Source organism: Anabrus simplex, chromosome 4 (assembly GCF_040414725.1).
Source record: "Anabrus simplex isolate iqAnaSimp1 chromosome 4, ASM4041472v1, whole genome shotgun sequence".
NCBI lineage: Eukaryota > Metazoa > Arthropoda > Insecta > Orthoptera > Tettigoniidae > Anabrus > Anabrus simplex.
The window spans coordinates 234,973,321-234,994,212 of NC_090268.1; the positions used below are offsets into that span (position 1 = coordinate 234,973,321).

The window sequence follows — 20,892 nt, forward strand, 5'->3', positions numbered from 1 at the left end:
AAAGAAAGCTCTGAAATTAAGATGATGTACACCATAACACTACAAGATATATTGCCATTGATGCTTATAGACATGATACTCTATAGGGTTTTGGGCTTATGCCTTTCTCGTGGGCAGTCGAGATTTTCTTCTGATGACGCCGAGCACAGTTCTCTGTGAAATGTAAAGAATTTCACCTTATTTTATGACACAGCATAAGCCCAAAAGCCTATACAGTATCATATCTATGAGATATATTGTTTTGATGTGACTTTAATGTAAGTTAAATGATGTTAGACATAGTTGAACGCTTATTATTATGAGTATTTATTGCCTATCTGAACTTCCTGATACAAACACTATGAAAGAATTGTTACATTAGGAGGAACTGCATGTTATATTTCTCTTTTACAGGTTCAAGGAGACTGAGAATTCATGAGACAAAACATGCCCACTACATTGGCAACACTGTAAATATGATCCAAATAATTGAGATTTTTTGTGTAAGTTTTTTTTTTCAAGGTCTGCATAGCATAAAAGACTTGCCTGATTCCAAAACAGAAATGCATTATAAGTACAATAATATCATGTCCATGCTATAAACAAATGTACAGAATTAAGAAAAGTAAACTTATGTACAGTTAAAAAATAAATAAATGTTTGATTAAAAAAAACACACACACACATGCATCATCTTTTGTGACTGTTGCTTTTCTTGTATGGTCTTGATTCATGTCTTCCTCTCAATTTCTGTCTTGATACTGTAGGTCGTAGCACCGAAGATCGCTCCTGTGAATGCAAGCTTCCTGAAGGAGGATTATTAACTTCAAATTCACCAACTGCGCTGTGCTCCATTAGCTTCAACTTGGCTTCTATGGCTTGAATAGTTGTCTGACGACTGAAAGACAGTTGGAATTAGAAAGCAGTTGCAATCAATTCACCAGTTTAAATTTAAATAATTAATGGAAAGGAAGTAACTAGTGCAAATCAACCCATATATAGTAATAAACACCAGCATACACACAATGACAGGTACATCCATTTCTTCTCAGACCCTGATGAATTCATTTCTACTTCCCAGCTTCATCATGAGGATGGACTTTTAAAATTCATTGAAGGACAATCTTGACAATGAAAGTGCAGGATAAGAAAGCTGGATAAACATAGGATAAGGAAGAGACAAAAAAGATAAATATGAATACTGGTGGTAAAAGACTAGAAACAAAAGACAAACACAGAAGCAGAAATGGAACTCAACAGGTCAATATACTGTAAGTAAATGTAAAAAGGAAGAAGTGCAAATCTTACCTGATCTTCTTCTCACACTTTGCTCCAGCTAAAGCAGGAATTTCTAATTCTGGCTTTGGTTTATCCAACCCATCCTAGAAGATAAAAAATGCATTAATATTGAAATATTATACCATAGAATATAAAAACGATGCTTAAGATAAAGATGTCATTTACAAATTTTTGGGAGAAAGAAACTATACTGTCACTCTTCTTTTTTGATCTAACAGCAACCAGTATATACTGTGCACTTGACACACAGGAATAAATGTAAGTAAAGAGATAAGTGAAGTTTGTATCTAATTTGAATAACAATAATCATCATCATCCATTTCCCTCGTCCACCTCCTGGTGGGTAGAGATGTTTATGCCACCTTTCCATCTTCCAACCACCATTGTCCCTACATAACAGTGTTCCAATCCAGGTTTTCTTTCATTGATAGTTTTCACCACATTTGTCTGGGACTCCCTCTTGTCCTCCATCCTATCGGTGTCTCCATCATCTGCTTTGGCTTCCTTTCCTTTTCCATCCTTTCAATGTGTACAAAGCTTTTCTCCTCCAATTTTCGTCCCAACGTTCTCATTTCTTACTCTGTCCTTCTTGTCTTTCCTATCATCCTTGAAAATTCCGTTTCACTGTCCTGGATTTTATTTTCCTGTCTTTTTGTCAATGTTCAGGTCTCTGCTTCATATGTCAGTATTGGGCAGTACACCTTATATTATCACCTCTTTACACTTCAATGATAGTTCCTTCCTCCACATCATGTTCCTCACACTCTTGTAGAATGCATTTTCTTGTTGAATTCTTGTACCGATCTTCATGTCCAGACCTGCAACCAGCATTATTTTGCTTCCAAAGTACTAGAAGATCTCCAAAATTTTGTTCCTTTATTTTTATAATTCCTTTTCCTTCTCTTCTAGTCAACACCATTGCCTTACTCTTTTCCACACTGATTTTCATTCCATAATTTTCAATAGTCTTATTCAACATTTCGAGCTGCCCTTGTACTTGCTCTCTGTTCACTCCTCATACCAAAATATCATCTGCAAAAAAGCATTACCTTCAGCTCCCTTTTCCCATATTTTACCTCTGTCTCCTTCAAAAGTTCATCCAAGACCATAATGAATAAGTGTTATTTGAACTGTTTGTATTTGATATTAGAAGCATTGTACAAGTATTATGTATTCATCATCATGATGTCCCCTTTTCCACCTGACTCCGCGCGCGGGAGGGGCAAATCTGGTTCCTCTCCACCATTTTCAAACAGGCCTTGTCTTGGCAGTCTTTCTTCTTTCATCCACTTGACATCTTCTGTACCATATTCCTCAGAAATTTTATTTTAGCTGCCTGTACTCTACTCTCATCTCTCTGAGTTAATGTCCATACCTGGTAGTAAAAGGCTCTCCCCACTTGTATCCTTCTACTAATTTCCATATCCAGTCTTCCATTCTCTGCCACTTCCTAAGTATTTGAAGTGTTCTACCATTTCCAGTTCCATGTCTCCAATTTTGATAGCTCCTTTTCCTTCTGTAGTTCCTCTACGCATCACCATTGTCTTACTCTTCTCCATGTTGATCCTCAATCCCCATTGTTCAATCCTTCTATTCAGTACATTCAGCTGTTGTTTTTTTTTTGCTAGGGGCTTTACGTCGCACCGACACAGATAGGTCTTATGGCGACGATGGGATAGGAAAGGCCTAGGAGTTGGAAGGAAGCGGCCGTGGCCTTAATTAAGGTACAGCCGCAGCATTTGCCTGGTGTGAAAATGGGAAACCACGGAAAACCATCTTCAGGGCTGCCGATAGTGGGATTCGAACCTACTATCTCCCGGATGCAAGCTCACAGCCGCGCGCCTCTACGCGCACGGCCAACTCGCCTGGTCAGCTGTTGTTGTACCTGATCTTCTCCCCAGATCACATCATCCAAAAACATCATTACATTCATTCTTTCCCCTCTAAAATCTTCCCTTGCTGCCTTTACAATGTCATCTATAACCAATATGAACAGTAAAGGTGCCAACACACTCCCTTGTTTTAGCCCGTTGTCAATTCCAAAACATTCTGTTCTGCCCACTGCTCTCTTCAAAAAGTTGTAACAATTATATATTGCTTTTACCATTGTTATTAGTTCATTGCCAATGACCCCGTGTGTCAGGTTTTCCCAAACTCTTGCATTATTAAATTATTGACCACATTATAAGACAGGACATTATTATGTCAATGATTTGGCAGAGATATCAGGTAGCTGACAGTGTTAAATATGAGGGTGGCCCAGAAAATTATGCACCACCATTTTTTTCTCAGCCCCAAACAATCGTACAAATGCAAAACATTAGATATGAATTCTTTGAAGGTTTCTATTTCTTCCGACAGATAGCATACTTGCAGCAATAGTTCAACATGGCGTCAGCAAGTGATGTACGTTATAAGCAGCGTGTCGTCATTGAATTTCTCACTGCAGAGCAAGAAACCGTTGAAAACATTCACGAACATTTATGTGCAGTGTATGGAGCATCAGCAGTCGTCAAAAGTCCGGTTAGTTGCTGGGCACAGAGAGTGAGGCCATCCGAAAGCAGTTCAGCAGAACTCCAAGATTTGCAACGGTCAGGGAAGCCCCCCACAGCTGTCGCACATGACAAGATGCAACGTGCTGATGTGCTCACTTGCGAGAACCGACGCAGAATGACTCGGCAGCTGGTGCGCGAGCTGTCAATCAGCAAAGGAAGAGTGGGTGTAATCATCAGTGCTCTTGATTACGCAAAAAAAAGTGTTCACGATGGGTTCCGCGACTTCTTAAGGAGGAACACAAAACTCTCAGAAAAAACATTTCTTCTGAGTTGCTGCAACGTTTAGGAACTGAGAGGGAAGCCTTCTTGTCCCGGATTGTGACAGGTGATGAAACTTAGGTTCACCATTTTTAGCCCAAAACAAAATGGCAATCGATGGAATGGCGCCATCCTGACTCTCCACAGAAGAAAAAAATTCAAAGCAACTGCTTCTGCTGGTAAGTTCATGATCACTGTGTTTTGGGACTGTGATGTTGTCGTACTCATTGATGTGATGCCAAGAGGCACCACCATTAATTCTGAGGCATATGTCAACACATTAACCAAACTTAAGAAGTGCTTCCAGAGACTTGGACGCCATAACAACCCAGGTGATTGTTTGCTTCAACATGATAACGCACGCCCTTACACAAGTTTGAGGACGGTGGAACACATTGCAAAACAGGGTTGGACAGTGTTACACCATCCACCCTGTAGCCATGACCTAGCTCCCTCAGACTTTCACTTGTTTGGACCATTGAAGAATGTCATTCGTGGGAGACATTTTGAAGATCACGAAGAGGTGATTCGCACAGTGAAGAAATGGCTTCGTGAATAGAATAAGGAGTGGTACCACCAGGACATAAACACTCGTGTGTCTCGCTGGAACAAGGCCATTGAATGGGAAAGAGATTACGTGAAAAAACAGAGAGTGTAGAAGAAACATAATTCTTTCTTGTGTATAAGTTTCATTATGTTCAATAAATAATTGTTGCAGGAAAAAACTGTGGTGCATTAGTTTCTGGGCTACCCTCATATTCACAGTACACTATCAGAGAAAGAGAAATAAGACAGTAATATAAATACAAGAACAGGTAACAAAAATGAGCAAGATTTAAGAAAAAAAAAAAACCTTTGGCAGCTTGGATTTGAAGCAAGAATAGGATACAAGTTACTGAAATGGGGTTCTTGAAAGGTACTAAAGGAAGAACCACACAAGACACAAACCATTGTGAAATACAACAAACAGTAGGTGACAAATTATTGCAATGTTTAAGGACACAACTAAACTAAAGAATACCAGAGCAGTCATTTAACGACATAATGAAAGAAAATGCTGGGTTAGAACTAGATCAGAGAACAGTGTAGGAGAGAGCATAAAAGACAGTTGAGTCAGAAGTGATGCAAGAATAATGATGGAAAGATAGTAGATAGTGGAAGATTACCCAGAATCAATCTAGATCAGAGTCCATTGTGTCCAGATAGATGATAGTAGGAAAGGAAAGGGTGAAACTCACGAGGGAACATCGGCAATGGTTAAGTCTCCAATCACGATGAAACTTGGAAAACACATTCGGGTACATGTAAAAAAGATGTCAGCATCAACTTCGGGTGCTGACATTCATTAGGGCGTTAACTAAGGGGCCTAAAAGTTGAGACATTTCAAGTTCTGCATGAACAGAGATGAATACCAACTGGCCAATGCTAAGCCTGCCTTGTGCCACACCTCTGCACCTTCACGTTTCCCTTCTCCTTGCGCCTGCTCGTCTGCTTAGCTGCTGAACGGGATCGGTTGCTACACTTTGCGTACTCAATTAGCCTTCCTCATAGCTCTCCTCTGTAATTCCCACATTGTATTTGTCGGTTTACTTTTTCTGAAATGTTTATGAAAACGTTTGCGACGATTCCTTAAGCGCAATGTCGTTGAGTGTGTCAAAAAACATTTTCCATCTTCAAGCAAATCATGGAAGTCACGGTGAAGAAGGTCCGCTCAACTTTTGGGAGCTGCAGCTTTATGGCACGATTGAGGGTGAATGTTAAGCAGTCGACTGTTTTCAGATAGGTTTTGATGCTCACGAGGTGATGTCACACTGCATGCTATAGGCCGTAATAATGTAGACTGAAGCGTGGTCTTTTGCGTTGCATGTGGAATTTTAGGTTTTAATTTTCAGCACTGGATAATGAATAATTTTGGGCATAATTGTGTACGAATGTATGGGTACACTAACTGATTGAGCCACTGTCTCTCTATGTTCCTCAGCAACAAACGGGAGAGTCAAATTCGCTTTCATTTTTTGCACAAAATCACTGATCTGTACTGTACAATGAAGGGATGTAGTCTAAAGATCTCTCCAAAGATGCTTCTCACAAAATTGTGACTGTATCTTTCTCCTCCTCTTCTTGCAGACACACAGGATACAAATTACAAGATCTTTCTACTTTTGTTTCTGTACATTTTCTTGGAGCAACTCGAGCAACTAGTAGATGGGCTGAAGTTTGTTTGTCCCATTGAACACTCTCTTGAAAGTTCCAAAGCCTACAGTTGCAGGTCTTCATCACAAACATGCCGCTTCAATCTTCTTGCTTCTGTAAAGCGAGAAAATACTTTTGTATACATCAATTTCTTGTGTGCAACAGGATTTAATGACATAGATTCTACTTGGATCTTCCATCTTCCACCTGTATGCTTGTCGTAGTAATGTCACCTTACAACAACTTTTGTGAACAGTAGAGATGGCGAAGTGACACTTCAGACCATTTTTTGACATTTTGATAACAATAAAATCTGAGGTTCATGAAATATTTAATGAGCAAATGTACCAAGTACAGTATGATAAATGGATGATGTAAAATATAATAGTATCAGTATATAGTAATAAACAGCGTTTGCTTCTTCACTAAGCGCTTAAAATGATACTAAAGGGATCAATTTTACCCTGAAAGCACACTTAACAGCAACAAATTTAAATAATTCCGAAATGGTTAGTGAAAATTAAGAAGATATTCTATGTACAATAACAAACTAGTATGTCTAAGTAAGTGAACTACTTTAATAATAATTATAAAATTAGTAATGAAATCTAAGAAGAGTCCAAAAGCAGAATTTTACGTACATTAACAAGCAACTCAGAATTATAAAGCAGAATTTTACGTACATTAACAAGCAACTCAGAATTATACGTACAGTAACAGACTTGACCTAATCCAGGTTAAAAATCTACTTCAAACTGAAGTTTAAAAATATAATTTTCGAAACTTTTGCATTTGACAAATGGGAGCGCCTTTCTGTTATATTATGACCCTGTTTTGAGAACAATAATGTCCTTTTTCTGAGTAAAACAAAGACCTTGCATTGCGGAGTACGCATTCCCATATCTTCTCTCTTGCAATGCTGTCATACGCCTTCTCAATATCAAGGAAAACCAAAGCAGATCTTCTCCTTTTTCACAATATTTCTCCATTAATATACAGACACTGAAGATTAGGTCTGCTGTGGACCTGTTGGCCTGAAGCCATATTGTTCCTCTTCTAACAGTGGCTCTAAGTTGACTCGCAATCTGCACTCTAAGATTTTCTCAAGAATCTTAAGCCCATGGAAAAGGAGTGTTATTCCATGGTAGTTGGAACATTATCGGCAATTTCCTTTCTTAAACAGGGGATAAGACACCCTTGCTCCAATCAGTAGATACCTTGTTATCTTTCCAAACTGCATTGAGCAACCTGTGTAGCCACTGTAAAACCTAGGCTCCTGCTGCTTCAATCATGTCTGTATCGACTAGGTGGAAAATAAATAAATACTTCATTGTGAATGTACTGACTTCATCGATTCCTAGGGATTTCCCTTGTGGCATCTTCTTAACGGCTACTTCTGTTTCTGCCCATGTAATGGGAGGTTCCTCTCTGTATGTTTCAACAGCTGGTTCTTTTGTTCTCTGATCTGCTTCTATCCTCTTCAGTAGGTGATCAAAATGATTCCTCAGAACCATTCCGATATCCTCTTCTTTCCTGGCTAGGTTTCCATTGGGATCCTTAACTGCTTTGATGGTTTCAACTGAATTTGTTTTGTTTTTGATCATTCTGCACCACAGTTTCATATTGTCTCTGCTGTCTTCCTCCAGTTTTTTGAGTAAATTACTCTCAGCACTTTAACTTTTCCTCTTCTACAACTCTTTTAACTCTCAGTTTCTTGTCCCGGTAAACTTGCTCAAGGTCTCTGATCTTCCACTCGTCCCTCATCTGTTCTGGTTTGCATTTCTCTACATCTCATTCCTTTTGTGCTATGTTCCTTTCCTTTATTGAGGATCTTACTCTTTCATTCCATCAAAGATGTCTCTTTTTCCCTTACTCACACACTTGTCTTCCCGCAAACCTCTACTGCTTCTTTTATCAAGGTGTTTTAAAATATTGTCCTCACCACTCTCCACCTCTTCTGCAGGCAGTTGTCTCCTTATATGGTCCTAATAGTCAGTCCTCTTTCCAATCTGTTGTAGTTCCCACACCTTAATCTTAGGTAATATCCTGGTTGTTATCTTTGGTATATTAAAGTCTTTCAGATCTGCTACTAATAACCGATGGTCGTTATTGAGGCTCTCATTTGAAATTACCTTGATATCAGAACGAGTCTACTTCTTTATCTGTAATGACATAGTTAATGACTGTCTTCATCTGTCCAATCCCAGCTGTATCGGGTAATCTTGTGGTGGTGGTGGTGATTATTGTTTTCAGAGGAAGTACAACTGGGCAACCATCCTCTACATAACACTAATCTGAGAGATAAAATGCAAGGGGTCCGACACTTCGAAAAACGAAGGTATCGGCCATAGAAAGACAAGGGCCACGAAGGGTGTGAAAATGAAAGGCTCCCTAGCCCTCGCAAACCTAATAGCGTCGGGGTCGGAAAAGAACAAGAGTTGACCAAGGGAGGTCGGATAGGATAGATGAAAGTGAGGAGGCTGGCACAAGTAAGTGGAAGCAATGCCAGGACTCAGCTAAGGGCCCCGTGGTCGCCAGCCCACGCTCCAAAGTTCAGAGCCCCTGGGGCCCCTTTTAGTCGCCTCTCACAACAGGCAGGGGATATCGTGGGTGTTATTCTACCACCCCCACCCACAGGGGGTGGGTAATCTTGTGACTGACTCTTTTGTTGAACCAACTGTTTTTTACTACCATACAGTGTCTTATCAAGAAGTCTAGGAGATGTTCCCCTTATGAATTCCTGTTCGTAAGGCCATGTAATCCTATCACCTTCTCATAGCCATTCCTGTGTGTCCCAAACTGTGCATTGAGGTCCGCAATGATGATCGCCCTCTCTTCACTGATGGGCTCTTCTAGGTCTTCCAGAAACTTGTTATTTTCATCTTGACTGCAATCTGTTATTCTTGCACAAGCATCAGCTTCTCTTTCCCTAGGTGAACTGTAGCCTTTATAATCCTCTCATTGATGTACTGGATATCTGTGATACCATCCAACTCTTTTGCCAGTATCAATCCTACTCCATTTCTGTTGTTACAATTCCAGTAGAGGGTATAGTTCTTCCACAAATTTCTTCCCTTTACCTTTCCATTTAATTTCACTCAGTCCTAGAATTGATATTTTCCTTCTCTCCATGATGTCCACTAACTTCACACTTCCCAGTCAAACTCAGTACATTGATTGTTCCTATTCAAGTGTTGTCTTCTCTGGGGTTGTTACACAATCGCAAGGCCTGGCCTATCATCAGGCTGTAAGCCATCATATCTGGTGTGGGTCTGCGGTAGCTGTTGTCTACTCGGAGTTCTTTGTTTGCGTCTGAGGTTTGTATAAGTGTTGAGAACGACAGCAGTTATTCTCCAAGTGACTTGCTAGGCCTAACGTTAGAGAAGATTTTCTGCCAGGGTTACCTCCCTTAGCCTTTAGCAGTCCCCTGCCACATCTGCAAGACAGCAGTTTCCTGTTGAATTTATGTGTCATTTCCTACACACAGACTTCAACAAGCCCCCCCTAAGGGTGAACTCCTCTGCCCATAGCCATTAGTTCTCCGTTAGTTTGTCAGGTTTAGTAACGGTCACCAAACCCTTGGCCAGACAACCGCGGGTAGTACTGTCTGCTGCCACATATGGTGCGGACTACAGCCTATCTGCTAGAATGCCATCTTTGTCCTGCCACATGTACAGAGAAAGAGCTGCTTGAGGTTACAAGGAACGCACTTGGCATTGCTAATTTCTGGTGCACCACAGTATGAATCTTTGGTGCACAGTTTATTTTTATCTCTTTTCATCTTTTCTATAGACAGTTTTTGCACATCTTTATATACATGTAATATTCTGCTTGACACGATATAAATAAAAATAAATTTCTAAACAAGCAAGCTTTGTACTTCTGTATTGATATTGTGATGATAGCCACTGGACCTCTGGTTTTACACAGAATCTGAACAATGGAGATGTGACTTTCTTTAGACAATTTCACATGCATTGACCTGATTTCTAACTGGACAATTGGGAACTGATGAAACACAGAATTGAGAAGGGGAACATGTCAGAGGATTCAAGATATTTAAGAACAATATTGTTGTTATTATAAATAACTGCCGTAAAATTGCAATATTGGCAATATTTTCAAGTTATTTATTAGACATAAAAATGTATTTACCATTGCATTATTTATATACAAATAAAATTCCATAATTTTTCATCCACCACTAGAAGTTATTTTCCTCCAAGATTGTTATTTTGTGTTAAATCCAGGTTTTTGCATATTGAACTACATTCAGATTTCACAAGGCTGCAGGTGTAAATTGTTTTCAGAATATCTAAAACTGGATAACCAGATTATGTAAATCAGTTTCAGCAAAAATTAATTTTTAAAATCTGCATAATTAGAGCTCAAAATTAACTTTAAGATTATTAGGTTGTGTTCAGGACATAAAGTACATGCCTAAGAGATGTTAAATATAGAATAAAAATGGTCAACTGGTCACCAGTGGGATCATAACCCACAAGCTTTCGATTTTACAGTGGATACTCTACTGGTGGCCTAGTGTCTGGCTGGCCATTCTTGTTCTGTACTTCACATCTCTTCGGCATCTACTATGCGTTCTGATCATGACTTTATTAACTGAAAGTTTATTTCAGCTACAATGAGGTCGTGAAAATTAAGTATCCACTCTAATTACAACTACAAGAAAAAAGTCATTAAGGACCTTACCTTTCCTACACTATTTGCCCATCGCACGACAACGTGCTTATATCCCAGCATTGTTCCATCTAGCTTTTCTTTTGCTTTATTAGCATCTTCGCTAGTTGAATACGTTACGAATGCATACCCACGAGGCTGTCCAGCTAGAGGACCCGACCGATGGAATAGCAGATCAAATTTTTCAATATGACCATACTTTTGCAGGAGTTTCAGGAGATGGTACCGGTAAAGAGAGAGAAAGACACATAAATGTTAACAGCAACTGAAAAGATAAGTTTAGGTGATATTTATTTATAATTTTTCAAGAACTGTAATTCACCATGATTAAAAAAAAAAAAAAAAAAAGCTTTGCACACAATACAATAATATATTTCTGTCCTCTTACTAATTGTAGTTTACACAGATAAAGGAAGCTGATGAAACTCAAGAACAACTTATTACTGTGGTGAGAAGACAGGAATGTAGGGGGGAAATGTTTGCCACACTCTCAACTCTTCTTCTTCTTCTTTTATGACCACATAGGATCACTTTAGTCAGTCCGTCGTTCAGGTCTCTTTGAAGGGATTGTTCGGGCTTTGCGGTCCTCCCAGTACTTCTTCAGACGCTCCGATCTTCGTGCCCTTTCCTCAGTTGAAAATGTGCGTGTTGGTTTGTTTTGTGTAAGGGTAAAGCGGAGGTTTGTATTCTTGAGTTTTGTATTCAATTTTATCTTATTTTTGGTGTCTTCTGTTGTAAGGCCTATTTCCTTCAGATCCTCTCTTACTTCTCTGATCCATTTACATCCTGTTGTGGTATTTTTTGAGACGAGATTGTGTTGTACTAGTTGTTTCAGAAGTCTCGAGTCCTGCATCCTCATGATATGTCCAAAGAATCCCAGTCTCCTCTTACGCATAGTATCTGTAATGGGTTCTAGCTCTTTGTACACGACTTTGTTAGGTATTAACCGCCACTGTCCATCTTTCTGATATTTTTTGTTGATACAGGTTCTTCCAATCCTCCTTTCAATTTTCTGAAGTCTGTCAGTCTTTGATTGTTTATTCAGGTAAAAGAGTGTTTCTGCTGCATATGTAGCTTCCGGTTTTATAACTGTGTTGTAGTGTTTTATTTTTGTATTTATTGATAGACATTTCTTTTTGTAGATATCCCATGTTAATTTTTGTGCTTTAGCTAATCTATTTGTTCTTACTTGGATTGAGATTTTTTCATTTAAGTTATGTGTTATTCTCAACTCTTCTGCCTCAACAGAAAAATTATATTGTAGGAGAAAGTGAAAAAAATAAAAAAATAAATATATACACAGTTCTAAAAATTAGGGGAAGATGTTTTTGAACCTATGCAATGCTCCAGAAAACAATGCCTTACACCCAGGCATATTACCAACTAAACCTTTATTCTTTACCGCTGGAAGTATACAAAAGAACATTGATGGATTCACATTCATTTTCAGAACACAAACAGAAATGTCCAAACAGGGGCGAAAACAAAGTGATAACAGTCCTGGTGATTGTTGTGCACGAGTATGAATTCAGGGCCAACACTGCATGCAGCAACCAACACATGCTGTAGCAGTATCTGCTCGATGCAGCCCGCAGCGGTAAGATTACCACGGACGACAACAAGAGCTGTCCGGCCATCAATACTGATGCCACCTCACACCATCACAGAACCTTGTTAAAAATCGGTCGCTTTCCTGGACTATTGCTCACCACGGTGTCTCCATACATGTTGACGTCCATCATGCTGTGTCACGGGAAATCTGGACTCGCCTGTGAACAACACAGGTCTCCATTGGCGATTTGCCAGTTGACATGGGTACGGTCAAACAGAAGGCGAACTACGTGATGTTGCTGGGTTAAACGGGGCACTCGAATAGGACGTCTGGGTCGTAAAGACACTTCTCTTAACCTCTTCCTTACTGTCTAATCAGACAACGTGACTCCAGTGACCCTCGTGAGGTCTTGTTGCAGTTCTCTGGTAGTTGCTGAAAGACGCACAGATAGACAGATATCGATCATCCTGTGGGGTTGTCATGCGTCCACGATCTTGTCCAACCCTCCTCGTGAACTGGCCTGTCTCTTTTGTAGCGATTCCACAAGCATTGAATAACTGATGGAGAGATATTGAGATCCACAGCAACACGACCAAAAGTCCATCCCTCCTGGATCAAAGTGACGGCCCTTGCGACTTGAAACTGGTTAAGATGTCTCAAGGAATGTGTTGGTTTACGTACAACATGCTCAAATAACCGCAGTAGTCTGTGTACCTCACAACAACACATGGACGCACCGCTATTCACTTCGTTTTGAGGGGTCACCTGACAGTTTAATGGATGGCTATGCCTACAGATGGAGTATAACTTCGATTTGACATACCTTGAGTAGCTAAGGTCTCAAGTAATGCTGTACAACCAATGGAACCCCATTTATCAAATTAACGTTCACATACCAGACGTTACAAAACATGTTTCCCTAATTTTTTTTGAACTGTGTATTTATGAAAGGATGGGTTCCTAACAACAGGCAGAAGCGGCTTATTGCACTGAGAAACAAAGCTGTACATTTTATAGACTGAATTATTCAACTTCATATCACATCAATGTTCATCTTTGTAATTTGTAGACACTAAAAGTGTATAGATATCTAGTCATCATCATCATCATCATCATTTAATCTTAGACTGGGTTGTGGATCTCAAACAATGAGAGTACTGGGCAAAAATTACAAGCAATGAAAGGTTGAAAATGAAAGATACTCTATGCTTGTTAACCTAATACTTTTCTAAGAGAAATACTGCTAGCGGTAATAAAAAAGAATTGCTCCTGGGAGTTTGTAAATGAGAAATGAAGGGAGGAACTTGGTAAGATTATGTGAATGTAATGCCCGACTCAAATACAGCCATGAATTTGGCACGCATATCTTGCAAGCTCTAGAACCTCTGGGAAGAGTGGAGAAATGCAGACAATATCAGACATATTCAACAATCCTTTAAATGTAAGGAAAGTAATGGCAAAAGACCTCGCTCATCATGCCTAGTATGCCTCATTACGACATCGCTATCAGTTTTTGTGATTTTCTTATGACCACACAATCTATGGCGATGCTTTTTGAGGATCCTTCTTGACTGAGAGTCCTGAGTCCCGCAGCCAAAATAGTGAGAATTTCATAAAACCTCTCGAGTCAAAGTGAATTTTTTTTTTTTACAATTAGCTTTATGTCTCACCAACACAGATAGGTCTTATGGCAGGAGTGGGAAGGGAGCGACTATGGCCTTAATTAAGGTACAGCCCCAGAAATATTGTGCTCCTTCAACCACCTAATCAACTCATTCTTTCTAGCCGCCATTGCTGGTGCTATTTCAAGGATGACAGAGTGGTACGGGGCATTGCCCATGATTATAATGCTCTTTTCAAGCAAGATGCTCAGCAGGCTTTCCTCAAACCATTTCTGGAATGTGCCACTATTCATTTCCTCGTGGTAATCTCCGGTTTTCTTTGATCGGAACACACACAAGCAATTTGGCACAAAACCTTGCGAAGTACCGGCGTGAATCACTATGACTCTGCCCCCGTTCCCAACAGGTGCTGCCATAGTGCCTTCTACTGAATCATCTGTCCAGCCTTTGTTCTGGGAATGAGAAGCATTAACACAAGTTTTGTCCAACCATACAATAGAATCAAAATTCTCGTCAATAATCTCTCTCAGAAATCTGCACCGCCACATCAAGGTATCACTTATCTCCATCAGCACTCTTCGCCCGTTAAACTTCTTGTGCCTAAAACCCAGATTTTTGACTACTTTTCTAAGAAAAGATTCGCTCCCACTGAATAGTTCACTGTTTCCAAGAGAACGAAGCAATTTGTCAAGGGTAGGATATTTTTCCTACGGTAATAGGCGTAAATATGCCGACAAATCGCAACTTGTTGAAAAGAGTCTAATTCCGTTACGGATTTAGGCTTATTCCTCTTCTTCCCTGGAGTTTCAAGGTTGGACTGCTCCGCTGTCTGGTCCTCAGCAAAGTACTTCTCCTTCCCAATGCTCATAACTGTGCTCCTGTTAAGTTTGGTCGCATCAGCTGTTCTCTGAACTGCTTTTGCAACAGGCAAGAGAGGCGTGCCGCCATCTCCTTGTATGTAGGATGGTAAATGGTTTATTTTGTCACCTATTCAATACATCTAAATTTTTACATTTAGGAATTTATTATTAATTCCACTTGAGACATGTTTCGCCCTTCATTGAGGGCATCATCAGTCAAATCACCTCCTCAAGGCAAAAATCAGGTACCTGATTAGTATTTAACATGCACACATTAATATTCATTACAATGGGAAAATTAAGTACGAGAAACACTTGTACAATGGTGATAGTTGACAATATAAATTTATAGACTAAGTAGTCGGCACCAATTGATAAAATTCCTGGGTACTTTTAGCAGAGATAGCAGTGGTGCTCCGAAGAATAACTGACACACTCATAGGAAATTATAACGATTTTACAAATTATTTACATTATAACACTCAGGGGAGAAAGGGTATAGTGCTCGGTGTCAATGTTTGTAACAAAAATTACTGTCATGGTTGGTAACTATACAGTAAATTTACATTATCCAATTGAACAGTTGAGAAATCACAGTTTATATACATATTTACAAGAGAGCCGCTTGGTGAGCAAGGATATAACAATGTCTAGCATCAAGTGCGTGCCATTGTTTTAATCGTTGGAAGACGATTGCAGCATTGACATATCAGAAATATGCAGAGTGGTTTAATCTTATTTTATAATCACAGGGGGCAGGGAAAATATTCCATAGCCAAATGAGGTTCTATAGGCATCAAACAGAAAGTTATCTGGTTGAAGTCCCGGGTTCTGTACGGTGAACTTGGTCAGCGTGGACGGAGACTCATTGGTTGTCACTGAGTAAACGGTGCATTTGAATGGCAACAATGATGGCAGTTATTTGTAGGTAATTGTATTATTGGGAATATGTTGCGGGTTGAATCTTTCGCTTTTACTTTAGTTAACTCCTTGTAGCTTGGAATGTTAGTGAAAACATCGGTGTGAGATGCCAGTGAGACTTAAAATGATATTATTACGTAAATGGAAGTATGAAGGACCTCGGGACGAAGTTACTGTTTTTGTTGCTGGTCTGGTGAAATAGAAAGGAGATGCTTATGCTATGAACTGCAGTGGAGAGATTAGAATATATAACTACAGAGTCAGAGTGTTGTAGCTGGGATGAGGCATCTTCTCATTCTGTCTGCGAAGAGGAGCCGTAATGGCACGCCATGTTCGTGCCGGTGTGCGCTGGATTCTAGCGTGTTGTTGGAAGTTGTGTTGTATGAAGTGGAAGTTATCTGTAATCGAGATGTCATTAGTATTAATTGGTGTGTAGGACAAGATCATGGTAAGTAATGAAGATTAAATGTTATGTTACATACCTGATGTGTCGCTGAGAGGCTATTTGTTGGTGAGGTTGGTTGACTATGAAGGAGACCCAGTCGGTAATACGCAGTGTGGTTGGCAATGGCGGCGGGAGGGGGTGGCGAGCTTTGGGAGGGAGGAGCATGGGGGGAGTTCATGCGCAGAGGTGAGCTGACGGAATGGAGGAAGGTAGAGTGGAGGGGTGAGCTTGTAATGTGTTGGGAGTGTTGATTGATAAAAAGAGGGAGGGGGGGTATGTATGGACTCGAAAATTACGCGGTTGGTATTGATGTCTTTTTATTAATGCGGTTGAATGTTATTTGCTTGTGTTGGGTGTTGTGTTTTAGATGGTCAAGTGGTTTTTATTTCTTGCATTGTATCGATGAGGTCGTGGTGGAGGGGGAAGTGCTTGGGTGGGAGGAGGTATGGGCTTGCTGTCATTGTGTGTGGGGGAATGGGTGGGAATGGTGGTGGTGGTGGTGGTGGTGGTGGTGGGGTAACTGTCGACGTGCTGGGTGAGTGAGGTAATGTGGTATTAAAGAGTTTAGAAAAGTTGTTGCCTTGAAAATTTATTTTTTGTAGTAAGGTGGGAATTTGTTCATAAAGGGTTTTTTAATATCTATTATCTCGTTGAGGTTTTTGTCTTTATTGAAGTGTTAGTCTAGAAAGATGAAACCATCAGCATCATACGAAACAACCTCTCCAAACGCAGTGGACTAAGCAAAATAGAAATGAAGAGTTTATTAAAGTATTAACCTTTGTATTTAACAATAATTACTTCACGTTCAACAACAAGATATACCACCAATTAGTCATTATCGATAAACAGTGCAATAGCCGCGACAACATCCTCACATTCCTAAACACTTTAGACAACAATATAAAATTCACAAAGGAAGATGAGAACAACAGCTCTATTAATTTTTTAGACATTAACATCACACGAATGGACAACGCTTTGGAGTTTCAGGTACACAGAAAACCCTCCTTCACCCCGCTAACAATAAACAAGAATTCTTTACACCCCAACTCTCATAAACAAGCCTCTTACTACAGTTTAATATACAGAGCTTTAAAAATTCCCCTTTCACATAACAATCTAAAAAAAGAACTTGATTACATAAAAGAAATTTCCAAATTCAACGGCTTCAACACCAACATGATCAACAGGATCATCAACAAAGTAAAACTAAAATTAACAACACAGCTTTCCCCAATAAAACCCAATAAACCCAAATACGCAACCATCACATACACAAATCCAGTCATCCACCAGATAGCCAACCCCCTAAAAAAAAGCACGAAGTCAACATTGCTTTCAAAACGCAGAACACGAACCAGAACATATTTTGTAACCAGAACTCTGTCAACCCAAGAAACAATCGCTACGCAGGCTCAGGTATTTACAGACTCACCTGTTCACAATGCAATTTCTCGTACATCGGACAAACTGGCCGAAGCTTCCAAACCCGTTATTTAGAATACTACAATGCCCAAAAAAAAAAAAAAAAATTTTCCACAATGAGCACCCACATGAAGGACACTGGCCACCACTTCACCACAATAGAACAAGACTTAAAAATCCTAAAAAGAGTTGAGAAAGGCAAACTAATGACTGAGTTTGAGAACCTATACATCTTTCTAGACCAACACTTCAATAAAGACAAAAACCTCAACGAGATAATAGATATTAAAAAAAACCCTTTATGAACAAATTCCCACCTTACTACAAAAAATAAATTTTCAAGGCAACAACTTTTCTAAACTCTTTAATATCACATTAACTCACTCACCCAGCACGTCGACAGTTACCCCCCCCCCCCAAACCAATCCCCCCACACAATGACAGCAAGCCCATACCTCCTCCCACCCAAGCACTTCCCCCTCCACCACGACCCCATCGATACAATACGAGAAATAAAAACCACTTGACCATCTAAAACACAACAACACCTAACACAAGCAAATAACATTCAACCGCATTAATAAAAAGACATCAATACCAACCACGTAATTTTCGAGTCCATACATCCCCCCCCTCCCTCTTTTTACAAACCAACACCTTATCAATCAACACTCCCAACACATTACAAGCTCACACCTCCACTCTACCTTCCTCCATTCCATCAGCTCACCTCTGCGCATGAACTCCGCCCATGCTCCTCCCTCCCAAAGCTCCCCACCCCCTCCCACCGCCATTGCCAACCACGCGTGCGTATTACCGACTGGGCCTCCTTCATAGTCAACCAACCTCACCAACAAATAGCCTCTCAGCGACACATCAGGTATGTAACATAACATTTACTCTTCATTACTTACCATGATCTTGTCCTACAAACCAATTAATACTAAAGACATCTCGATTACAGATAACTTCCACTTCATACAACACAACTTCCAACAACACGCTGGAATCCAGCGCACACCGGCACGAACATGGCGTGCCATTACGGCTCCTCTTCGCAGACAGAATGAGAAGATGCCTCATCCCAGCTACAACACTCTGACTCTGTAGTTATACATTCTAATCTCTCCACTGCAGTTCATAGCATAAGCAACTCCTTTCTATTTCACCAGACCAGCAACAAAAACAGTAACTTCGTCCCGAGATCCTTCATACTTTCATTTACGTAATAATATCATTTTAAGTCTCACTGGCATCTCACACCGATGTTTTCACTAACATTCCAAGCTACAAGGAGTTAACTAAAGCAAAAGCGAAAGATTCAACTCGCAACATATTCCCAATAATACAATTACCTACAAATAACTGCCATCATTATTGCCATTCAAATGCACCATTTACCCAGTGACAATCAATGATTCTCCGTCCATGCTGACCAAGTTCACCGTACCGTACCCGGGACTTCAACCAGATAACTTTCTGTTTGATGCCTATAGAACCTCATTTGGCTATGGAATATTTTCCCTGCCCCCTGTGATTATAAAATAAGATTAAACCACTCTGCATATTTCTGATATGTCAATGCTGCAATCGTCTTCCAACGATTAAAACAAGGGACGCACTTGGTGCTAGACATTATTATATCCTTGCTCACCAAGCGGCTCTCTTGTAAATATGTATGTAAACTGTAAATTCTCAACTGTTCAATTGGATAATGTAAGTTTACTGTATAGTTACCAACTATGACAGTAATTTTTGTTACAAACATTGACACATTGAACAATAACGGCACTGAAATCATGCGAACTTTTTTGTTCATTTGTTTTCTCTATGACCTTTAAATTTCAGAAAACATCCAACAAAATTAATGCTACAAGATTTATATTGATCCTCCTACACTGAAACAATGATTAGGGGCATGATGAAAGAAGAATTTGTAAGCTATGAAAAAGTTAAAGATGAGACGCATGAAATTCTAGGTGTAAGGCTTTCCCCTGACTGTTATAATGTAAATAATTTGTTTTCTTTATGACCTTTAAATTTCAGAAAACATCCAACAAAATTAATGCTACAAGATATATATTGATCCTCCTACACTGAAACAATGATTAGGGGCATGATGAAAGAAGAATTTGTAAGCTACGAAAAAGTTAAAGATGAGACGCATGAAATTCTAGGTGTAAGGCTCTCCCCTGACTGTTATAATGTAAATAATTTGTAAAAACGTTATAATTTCCTATGAGTGTGTCAATTATTCTTCGGAGCACCACTGCTAGCTCTGCTAAAAGTACCCAGGAATTTTATGCATTGGTGCCGACTAGTTAGTCTATAAACTTATATTGTCAACTATCACCATTGTACAAGTGTTTCTCGTACTTAATTTTCCCATTGTAATGAATATTAATGTGTGCATGTTAAATACTAATCAGGTACCTGATTTTTGCCTTGAGGAGGTGATTTGACTGATGATGCCCTCAATGAAGGGCGAAACATGTCTCAAGTGGAATTAATAATAAATTCCTAAATGTAAAAATTTAGATGTATTGAATAGGTGACAAAATAAACCATTTACCATCCTACATTCAGTATCTTCAATACGGATTAACAATGATTTTTATCTTTCTCCTTCTCGAAATACTCCCTAACATTGAAAACAATTTCCCGGGCCTGGCTCCTTAGTATAGTAGTGCGTCTGAAGAACTTTGATCCTTAGATGTAGGCGTCAACACGACAGAATATGAACTTCACATATGGGCCTAAAATTAACCTATTATATAACTACCGAACGAAATATTAAACTAAGCTGCTATATAATCTAGATCACTATTGTACCTTGTTACACACTTTTCACCTCAATATAATGTGCTATACTATTAAAAATACTAAACAATAAATTTATAAACTCTACACTAAGAAATATAAATGAACAACCTAGCACAAAGACACACCAAGACCGTAAAAAGAACTGAGCACAATACAAAACAAAGCTGATAGCACGTGGTTACAGTAAATAACAGATCGACAACACTGGAAACTGGAAGTGGAGTCTAATACGCTCTATCGGAGCACAATCGCTATTAAGCAA

At 39.5% G+C, this 20,892-nt stretch overlaps 2 protein-coding genes across 7 annotated transcripts in view; one reads left to right on the forward strand and one right to left on the reverse strand.

Annotated features, from left to right (window-relative positions):
* Polr1H (RNA polymerase I subunit RpI12) overlaps positions 1–657 on the forward strand; it is a 68,896-nt gene extending 68,239 nt beyond the window's left edge. For all 6 annotated transcript variants that reach the window (XM_068227221.1, XM_068227219.1, XM_067145443.2 and 3 more), the window contains one exon: positions 394–657. In XM_068227221.1, the coding sequence (XP_068083322.1) occupies positions 394–418 (25 nt within the window). In that variant the 3' untranslated portion in view covers positions 419–657. The remainder of the gene's footprint in view (positions 1–393) is intronic.
* An 8-nt stretch (positions 658–665) lies between these two features.
* Positions 666–20,892, reverse strand: part of LOC136871824 (probable RNA-binding protein 18) — a 34,999-nt gene continuing 14,772 nt past the window's right edge. Inside the window, exons 3-5 of the mRNA XM_067145442.2 lie at positions 10,995–11,205; positions 1,288–1,361; positions 666–877 (exon numbers count right to left, since the gene is read on the reverse strand). Coding sequence (XP_067001543.1) covers positions 670–877; positions 1,288–1,361; positions 10,995–11,205 — 493 coding nt within the window. The 3' untranslated portion in view covers positions 666–669. The remainder of the gene's footprint in view (positions 878–1,287; positions 1,362–10,994; positions 11,206–20,892) is intronic.